Source organism: Anopheles coluzzii, chromosome 2 (assembly GCF_943734685.1).
Source record: "Anopheles coluzzii chromosome 2, AcolN3, whole genome shotgun sequence".
Classification (NCBI taxonomy): domain Eukaryota; kingdom Metazoa; phylum Arthropoda; class Insecta; order Diptera; family Culicidae; genus Anopheles; species Anopheles coluzzii.
The window spans coordinates 52,384,576-52,395,055 of NC_064670.1; the positions used below are offsets into that span (position 1 = coordinate 52,384,576).

Here is a 10,480-nt window from a genome sequence, read left to right on the forward strand (position 1 = left end):
AATACCTTGTACACTTCGACTATTTTCTACATCCACACACACCTAATTTTCGTATTATGGAACTATTTTCAAAACATATGGTCAGTACTGGGAATTTGTTTGTGATTGTAAAAAATGAATTTTGCACATTTTTAATGGTTTTTATCATGCTTGTAGCTCTCACCATAATTATCTAACGTTACTATGGCCGTCTAGTTACTATAGCGGCACGCGAATAAATTATGATTGAATGACTTTGCTTAAATTTTACAATCTTTATCTACAAACTTCAGTTTTTTTTTTTAATTTCGTTGCATTTTCTGCACCTTCGGTCACATCGGAAATCCTGCTTGGTGTACTATTGACCAAGTTTTCAACATTGTTTGTCTTCAACTAGTTCCAAGCTTTCGAACTTGCTTATATAAATTCATTTAAATTGAAAAATTTCCTATTGTTTGCATATACCCTTAACACAATTATTCCCCAAATATTTTCTATTAAATAAGGGTCAGAATTCTATTCGTATTTTTTTTTTTTTTGTAACCGTGCTAGTGTATCCGCACTGTTGTTGTGCTGCTGAAATTTCTGTGGGAATTTCTTAATCGAACGTTTATAATTCATTTCGAATTCATTTCAAAACCACACTTTTACTATGTCGGTCGTACTGGCGCCGGAGCGCCAACTTGTCGAAAAACGTAAAAATGGTTCTCGTAAATGTCTCAAAGTACTGAGTCATGTAGGTACTACGCATGGGGGCACGGTGCTTTTGGGGCTTGAACCCAGGGCAGGAATAAAGCATAATGAATTCAGGGAAATGTAAACATTTGCCATCAGGTTGTCCAGGGTCATTTGTATTAAAACATCATACAGTCAGTCCAAAAAGTATTCGTCTAGCTGAATATTTTGCAGAAAAAGGCGAATTATGGCCGCAAAAGGCATGAGGTGGTAAAAGTAATCATGGGGTTTGATAAAGGGACCATCAATACACACGTACTGCTAAAAATAAGCATTAAAATAGTGCAATAACAACTAAATTATTTTAAAAAACTAAAAAAGTCATTTGATTGAAGTCTATCTGACTTTTGGCGTAATATGCGTATGAAAACAAAGGTTATGGAATCAAAAAATGTCCTGATCTTGTTTCTTATTGCATTTATGACTATTGGTGACTACTTGCACAACGCAAGAACTCATTTGAACCATTAAAATGGCGTATTTTTGATCCACTCATCCTACAACACTTGTTCCAATTATTCTCTGGTAGAAATATTGCATTTACGAACTAGGTGGCCAAGTTCCATTGACAAATTGGGGAACATGTATCATATTTAGAGCCTACTAAATCATTTTCATTAGTTTGGTTTCAGCTGGTTTGGTGTTTCGGGCAAATGACAATGGTCTGTATGTTCTCCAGCTCGACTGTTCGTGAACCATGTGATACATTTTAAGTAAAATTTCTCAGAACACGGACTCAAAGTACTTAAAAACTGCATAAATATGTTTCCCCATCTCGTCTCCAATCAATTTGAATCATTTTTCTAGCTCACCTTTCCTCACTGAGTTCTAGTATCATGACATCATGGTGCTACCGTTACACGAGATTTTGCTGCTGCATCTTAGTAGACTGTTTTCGCTATGGTAGACGTCGGCCGTATGACCTTGGCGATTTAAACGTGTTTTAATATATTAGTATAGCCTAATTTGAAATGAGTTTTTGAATTATTTGATGCTCATTACCAGATTTGGCTACTTTCTGTGTATGGTATTATTCAAACTAAACATGTTTGTAAAGGCCGGGCTACATTGATCGTACTCCGTAGTGTAATTTTTGTGAACGCGTACGCCATCTAGCGGCGGCGGGTTGAAGTTAGAGGCTGGTATAATTTATCTGTCAAAAAACGTTTTGGGTCGAGGAGGCTATAATTTTACCCAATGATGCATATATATTGGAAGATGGGGAAAAATGTTGCCCAGCGCTTTGTATGAATGACGATTTGTCCACCAACAACAATTAACGGTTTGCTTTGTTCCAATTTGTAGGCGTTTATCAATATTTAAAACGGCATACAAGTAGCCTGGTCGAAACTTGATGAGACACCAAGCATGAATAATTTTGACACATAAATTATACAGACATCTAGCTTGCGCTGGTCGCCGCCAGATGCACTAGTGAAAATCAAAATTACACTACGGAGTACGATCAATGTAGCCCGGCCTTAACAACTCACTCATTCAAGCTTTTACATGACCAGCTACGATGAATTGCAGCATGACCCATCACCCAAATGTGACCCATCTCTTTTCCTGATCTTATTGGCCATCACAAAATGCACTGATTCCTTGGAAAAAAAAAATTTTTTTGGACAATAAACCGCTTCTTTCTTTCGTTAGATTAACCGTCAAGGACGGCTGCTTATATGGCAGTTTGTCACACAATTAGTGTCAGAAAAATGGCCAAACTCTGATCAAATGAAGGAACGAGGCCTCCACATTTTATAACCTTCAAAAATGGGTAGGATAGGTTTAAGGATTATAGAATGCATAGGATTAAGAAACGATTTTCGCCATCATGCTCCATTAATTTAACTCCCCGGCCTTTAGTGCCTCTCTGACCGCTTGAAGTGCAATTGAAACAACAGAAATGCATTAATTTAGAAGGAAAATGTTACAGTTCACACAGAGAGCAAATAAAACCAACTTGCTAGTTTGGTGGTTAACTATGAACTGCTTTATTACTAAACATGGCATAGGCTACTATGCCTAGGAAGTGAAATTCTGCTGAGGCAAAATCCCACTGTTTGGTAGTCATAGTAGTCATAGCCTACTACATCTCCCCCTTTTTAATAAAGGTCGTATGATGAGAGCCATCGAGGGATTCTCGGTGTTCGTACGGAACGACGTAGCAAGCATCCGATGGATTCGGATGCGACGGATTCAGATGCGATAGATTCGGCTATGACGGATTCGGATGCGATGGATTCCGATGCTGATGCAGATGGTTGTTCATTGGTTGTTGGCGGGTTGAAATCGGTTGGCGGATTTTCAAAAACAGGAACATCAGCTGGCACCGTAGAGTTCAAATTAATAGCAACATGATTGCCAGCTGGTTTCACTGCAGCAGTAGTACCAACTTCTTCTAATAAAACTTCCCATGGAAGTTGTTGTTGTTCTTGCCCAGGGGTTTCGGAACCGTAGCGAGAACGCATTTGGTTGACATGCGATCTAACAAGCTTCTGTCTTCCATGCAAGTCAAGCGACACGACATAGTTAACGGATCCTTTTGGTTCAATGACTCGACCAGGAACCCACGACTTTTTGTTGTGTACGTGTTGTTCAACATACACCAAGTCATTCTCTACAAATGATCGCTTGACCGCTCCATGCCGTTTGTTGAATTGTTCATTTTGTTTGTGGTTAACGGCTGCAGTCGGAGGATATGGTTTCCTCAACAGATCCAACGTAGTGCGCATCGTTCTTTTTAAAAAACGCTTCGGCTGGAGACGTTCCCTTAGGTGTATTCCGGTTGGGTGTTGATCGGTACACTGAAAGAAACGTCTGTAGATGCTGTAATGTTGGTGATTCCCCCTTACCTAACTTCTTAAGGCCGCGTTTGAGGGAATCCACGAAACGTTCAGCTTGGCCATTCGACTGCGGGTGGTATGGAGCAGTACGAATATGGTTGATGCCATTCTCACTGCAAAACTGTTGAAACTGTCCGCTCGTAAACTGCGTTCCGTTATCTGAGACTAGCGTGTCTGGATTGCCGTAACGGGAAAATGTTTCACGAAGCAGGTCCAAAGTTGTTGTCGTGGTGATGGATCTAGTGCGAAAAATTTCGGGCCACTTAGAGTAGGCATCTACAATCACGAAATAGTGATGTCCGTCGATTGGGCCAGCGAAATCGACGTGTACTCGTTGCCACGGCCGGTCCGGAAGAGGCCATGATTCCAGGGTTGCTTTCGTCGGAGCCTTCGCTGCTTTAGCACATGCATCGCACTGACGAACGAATTGCGCCACATCGTCGTCAACATTCGGCCAGTAAATGTAGCTGCGAGCCAGAGACTTCATCCGCTCCATTCCTGGGTGCCCACGATGTAGCTGGCGGACGATTCGCTTCCGGAATTTTGATGGAACGACGATTCGATCGCCGAACATGACGCAGTTATCGACGACTTGAAGTCCCTCACGTCTGACGAAGAACTTCTTCACATCAGGATCGGTGATTAGCTTCACGCTTGCTGGCCATCCTTCATTGATGTAACTAATCACTTGCTGCAGAACAGCATCCTTACGTGTCTCAGCCACAATCATCTGATGTGTGACTGGCAGATTGTTGATGGAGTCTTCGAGAATCGCCTTTGCTTCGGATTCGACATAGACGGCAGCTATGACGTAATCCTCATCTGGTCTGCGCTGTGATGACATCAGCCGGGACAGGAAGTCTGCGTAGCCGAAATTCATCGTCGAGATGTGCTTGATCTCGAAGTCATACAGGAGAAGTGTCAAAGCCCATCGTTGCAGACGATTGGCTGTGTAAACTGGTATTCCTTTTTTCGAGCCGAAAACTTTGAGTAGCGGTTGATGATCGGTTTCGAGAGTGAAATGCCGTCCGTACAGCATCTTATGGAAACGGGTGACAGCGAATATCAACGCCAATGCTTCCTTTTCCACTTGGCCGTAGTTCATTTCCGCTGCCGTCAGTGAGCGAGAAGCATGTGCGATTGCCTTCACCTCACCGGTGGGGAAACGATGCATGACGACAGCGCCTAGACCATACTTCGATGCGTCTGCCGCGACGATGATCTCCTTAGATGGGTCATAGTGAGTAAGCAGCAGGTCGGAGAGTAAAATGGTCTTAAACTGCTCAAAAGATTTCTGACACTCTTTTGTCCAGTTCCAGCGAGCATCCTTTTTCAGCAGGTCATCCAGGGGAGCCCTGAGGTGCTTCATCTGTGGAACGAATCGACCATAATAGTTGATAGCTCCGAGGTAGGAGCGAAGTTGCTTCACGTCCTTCGGGGGTGGCATCTTGGCAATGGCTTCTGTTTTGGACGGGTCAGGCCGAACACCATCCTTGTCGACGATCAATCCAAGGAAACCGATCTGGGGAAGCGCGAAACGACATTTTTCAAGGCGTAAATGGAAACCATACTCACGGACGCGTTCGAGAACAGCATAGAGGATACGGTCGTGCTCCTCTTTGGTGCGGCCAGCAATGAAGATATCATCAAGGTAAGGTTTCACTCCAGAGATGCCAGCCACCATGCTGTCAATAATGCATTGGAAAGCACCAGGTGCCGACTTGACTCCTGGAGGAAGTCGGTTGTACTGGAAAAGGCCGCGATGTGTGTTCACGGTAAGTAGCTTGCGCGATTCCACCTCGACCTCAACTTGTAGATAGGCGTCTGATAAGTCAAGGTGTGTGAAATAGCGTGCCCCAGCCAGCTCCGCGAAAAGATCGTCAGGATGAGGTAGAGGATGACGGTCACATTCCAGCGCGTTGTTCAGCCCCGTAGAATAATCACCGCACACACGGACCGAAACATTGTCCGACTTCCGTACGACGACTATTGGTGCTGCCCAGTCCGAGAATTGAACTGGAGAAATTATACCGTTTGTTTCGAGCCTTTCGAGTTCCGCATCTACTTTGGGAAGAGCCGCATACGCCACTGGTCGCTTCGGACAGTAGCATGGACGGGCATCAGGCTTCAAGTATAACTTCACTTGCGCTTTTGTGCATCTACCCAGCGTGCTTCGAAAAACCTCCGGAAACTGGTGCTTGAGGCGATCAACGTATTGGTCAGAGTTTTGATGTACGACGTTGACCAAGCTGTTAATCGGTACGGACCACAGATCAAATAGATCCATAGTATCGATTCCCAAAACGTTGAGATCGGCGCTATCAGAGATGAAAATGCGCCCTGTCTTGGTCACGTTGTTAATAGTGATGTCGGCTTGAAACTCTGCGAGGAGATTCAAATCACTACCAGACGCTGTGACAGCAGATTCATCGGTCGGTTGAGTGGGTGGTCGTCCGATGCTAGCCCATGTTTCGTTCGAAATGATGGTGATGTCGGACGCCGAGTCGTGCTGAAGCTTGACTGCTACCCCGTTGAGCTCGACCGAGACGAATTTGCGTTTTCTTCCGACGTTGCGAACAGTGTAAATGCCATTCGTCTTCATGCTCTCTTTGGGCTTCCATTGCTTGAAAGGCTTGGATGCAGCGGGCTTACTGCTTGAACAGTAGCCTTCTTTATGTCCTTGCTGCTTGCATCTAGTACACATGTGCGATGCAAACGGACATTCACGAACGTAGTGCAGTTCCCCACATTTCCAGCAGGGTGTCTTGGGCACTTTGTTGGTCTTCTTCGAAGAAGAATGATTCTGGTTGCGCGAAATGGTGTTGACGGAGCAAGCCTCCTTGTTTTCCACCATCTGCGAGTCATGCTTAAGGTTGGCCACACGATGACATTCTTCCACCAGGTTTTCCAAAGTCACCTTACTTGCAGCTTCTCCTTGTTCAACAACTGCAGATTCATCAGCTTCCAGTTTCGAAATCAATCTAGCTCGGATGTCCGCATCCCGTGGCGATTGGAGTCCACAGACAAATCGGAGAGCTTTGAATTGATCCGACGTGAGCTTGGAAAGTTGAAACGCTTCGCAGTGTTTGTTGACCATGGCAGCATACGAAGTAAAATCATCCGCGTCACTCTTGGCTTACTGCAAGCACTGGTAACGGGAGTGAAAAACCGACTTCTGGCGACCAAACAACTTCTTCAGTTTTGTAACGGTCTCATCCAGAGAGAAATCGCGAGGATGCTTTGGCAGAATAGTGTTCACGTACTTATCGTGCAGAGGGGTGCTTAATTTGCGTAGAAGCAATCTCACACGGGCGGCATCGTCGAGAGAATGACCATCCTGAATGAAGACGTCTTCGTATCTAGCGTACCATGCATCAAAGAAAACTCCTGCGTCCGGATCGTACAGGAAATCTTGGATTCCATTTGCCAACGACTCGATTGTCTTCTCGCTTCCGCTAGCCGCCGTCGAAAAAGTTCGATTTGCTAAATTTTCGATCTGCTGCTGCTGCTTCGCGACGAGATTCGTGAGTTGGACGATGGCGTTTCGCAGATCCTCTTGGGACATTTTCGTTATTTGATGATTTCGCTAAAAAGACCTTCGAGATGCTTCTGAACTTTCCCTCGTCGCCAAATGTTACAGTTCACACAGAGAGCAAATAAAAACCAACTTGCTAGTTTGGTGGTTAACTATGAACTGCTTTATTACTAAACATGGCATAGGCTACTATGCCTAGGAAGTGAAATTCTGCTGAGGCAAAATCCCACTGTTTGATAGTCATAGTAGTCATAGCCTACTACAGAAGTCATCAACAGATTGATAATAATAAATTTAATTCACGTCTACGTAGTGTTTGTCCAGCGCAAATAATTAAAAACCTAGATGGACGAATACTTTTTGCGCGCCCATCAAACGACTTTTTTTAGTTTTTTATGTATTTTGATTGCTATTGCACTATTTAAATGCTTATTTTTTAACAAAACGTGTGTATTGATGGCCTCTTCTTCTTCTTCTTCTTTTGTGGAGCAGGATGTAGTCTTCTATGTTTTATAAAGCCTATGCTTAATAAAGCCACATTCAAAGACGTACCGCTCTTAGGTTTTCGACTGCCTGAGTCATATACCTCTCCAATGTTGGTACCGTTGTATTTGTGTTGTTTACTTGATGATGGTTTTGACATTTCTATGCTGTGTTTATGATTTGTCTTTCAAAGTTCATATGATCATGTTATCTATGTGGTAAAAGTAAGGCTCAGCCCTCTACGTTACGCTAGCGTTACGCGTAACGCCTGTTAATCACAAACCCAAGCAGCATTTTTGAACGTTTGTTTTAACCGCCGTGGATGAGCAAATTAATAGATAATCATGTCTTATTATTGTTTACTTTTATATGATAATTAGAAAAGCTTTGTTGATAATTAGAAAAGTTGTCACAACTTCAAGAATTATAATTTTAACAATCTTATAAATAAAAGATGTAAATAATAAAAAAAATGATCATTTATTTATTTACCCAGTTATTGATAAAGTAGTATAATGAAATACTTACAAGTATTTATTAACTTCATTAACCTCATTTTAAATAGAGCCCTTGCATCTAAAGTAATTTTTATTCAAAATGGCCAGAAACATAGATTGAAAAGGTAATAGTTATATTTCATATATATAATTTAATTAAAAATATTTTAATATTTTATGTTTTCTAATCATAGAAAATGTTACTCCAATTGAAAGCTTTTGGGGTGTTCATGAGCTTCCTTCTTTCAGACTTTTTTTCATTAATCATAAAAAAAATCATTAATCATGCAACAATGAAAAATATTAAACCTGTTATTTAATTGTTATTTCAAAATTAAATCTTCTTGAAATCGGTTCATCTTACACCAATTAACTTTTTTTTCATCTCAATTTAAAATATTTTTTATTCAAATAATGTACACTGGTCGGTCGCCTGGATGACAAAACTGTAATAAAAATGTTGCTTGGGAATATTTTAAGGGATGTAACGCTTCTCCCATGTAACGTAGAGGGCTGAGCCTTACTTTTACCATCTATGTTTTTGTGTGCTGTTCAAACTTGCGGTTTTTTTTTCCATTATAGGGTGATTTTTGTGTCTTGTATGAATCTAATTATTTCCTTTATTATTTTTCCATCATTATTTTTCCAGTGTTTGCGAAATAGGTCTTCTTGGATGTTGGGATATTTCTGTCTTTCATTGTTGTATTTTGTACAGTGAAATATTTGGTGTTTACCCGTTTCCTGTACTTGGCAAACATCGCATATATCATTTTCTTCTATTTTAAGTATTTTTAGCCAGTATTTGGAGAAGTCATGTCCTATTAGTATCCGATTCATAGTCTTTATTTCATTTGCATTGATATTTATCGTTTTATGCCAGTTATCTCTTTTGAATTCTTTCTGGTATTCTGCGAATTTTTTCCCTTTATGTTGTATTTCCGTTGTGTACCATTCCTGCGTTTCAAAAATCATTCTTTGTTGAAACATAAGTTTGATGTCACTTTTTCTTAATTTGTTTTCCATAATGTTGTCTGCCGTCACTCCTTTTTTTGCTAAGGCATCTGCCTTTTCATTACCTTCGATATCGATATGTCCCGGTAACCATCTGATTTGTGCATTTATTTTTAAACTGTTTTTAATAATATTGTATGTACTTTCCTCTATATTGTTGTTATATTGTTCCCTTTTGATGATGCTGCAAGCCGCTTTACTGTCCGTATATAGTATAGGATTTATTATGTTGTTTTCCACTGCTATTTGTAGTGCCTTATCTATTGCAGTCAGTTCTACTGAGGTAATGGGTGTGTTGTTTTTTAATTTATATTTGTAACTCCAGTACATATTTTTGTTGTGTGGCTTGATGTATATACCTATACCACAACCGTCATCTGTTCTGCTTCCATCCGTGTAAATAATTGTGTTTGTTTTTCTAAAAAACTCTATTTCTTGTTGGTAATGTGTTTTGAGGATTTGTTTGTTTGTATGTTGATTTTTCGTTATATTATCCGGGGCATTGGATATTATCGATACTCTTTTAGTGTTATCATTTATTACTATATTATCCATTTTGTTTATGATATTTTTGTTTTCTTCATACAATTTTTCGTAATATGTTTTGTGCTTGTTGTTGTTGTTTCTGGTGTTGTTATTTTGGTTTCTGTCACATAGTAGATTTCTGTGAATTTTTGAATGTGCAATCTCTTTTGCTTGCTCATTGCTCGCTAGGTATTTTGCTCTTATGCCTAAAGGAATTTCTGCCGCTATGGCCATTAGTGAGGGTATAGGAGTTGTTTTGGTACATCCTGTAACTTTTCTTAGAGATTGATTTTGTATTGTATCTAACTGTTTCAGTAGTTCTTTTTTTGCATTTCTTATTGATGCTGTTCCTATTTCTAAGTTGCTTCTAATAAAACTTCTGTGAATTTGTATTGTTTTGTTAGGATTTAATTTATTGCGATAATTACAAATTCTTTTTATTGTCATTAGTCTTTTTTGTGTTTTTGTTTTCATAGCATCTATTTGTTTTTTGAATGTTAGTTTATTATCTAACCATAATCCTAAGTATTTGTAGTTATTAACTTTCTCTATTGATTTTCCTTTTATCCTTATTTTTATATTATTATTTTTCGTATCAAAAATCATGAATTTAGTTTTTTCTGTGTTAATTTCTAGTTTTAATTCATCTGTTATGTCTGAAAACTGTTTCATGATCTCCTGCATTTTTGTTTGTAGTATGTGATGACTATGACTTTGTGTAATAATTGCAAAATCATCCGCATATTGAATTATTTGTATTCCCAACCTATTTATTTTGTCATGTATGTCTTTAGTATATATGTTAAATAGGCTTGGCGATAGTACATCTCCTTGAGGAAGTCCGTCTGATATTAGTTTATTGATTATTG

At 40.1% G+C, this 10,480-nt stretch overlaps 1 protein-coding gene across 1 annotated transcript; it reads right to left on the minus strand.

The window, feature by feature from the left end:
- Window positions 1–3,291: 3,291 nt before the first annotated feature.
- LOC125906719 (uncharacterized protein K02A2.6-like) lies at window positions 3,292–6,657 on the minus strand. The gene has a single exon (XM_049606866.1). It carries the CDS (start codon window positions 6,655–6,657, stop codon window positions 3,394–3,396), a length of 3,264 nt encoding a protein of 1,087 aa, XP_049462823.1. The 3' UTR covers window positions 3,292–3,393.
- Window positions 6,658–10,480: the final 3,823 nt, after the last annotated feature.

Excerpts from the sequence above, each read along its gene's own strand:
- LOC125906719 (XM_049606866.1), bottom strand. The coding sequence starts at position 6,657 with ATGGTCAACAAACACTGCGAAGCGTTTCAACTTTCCAAGCTCACGTCG.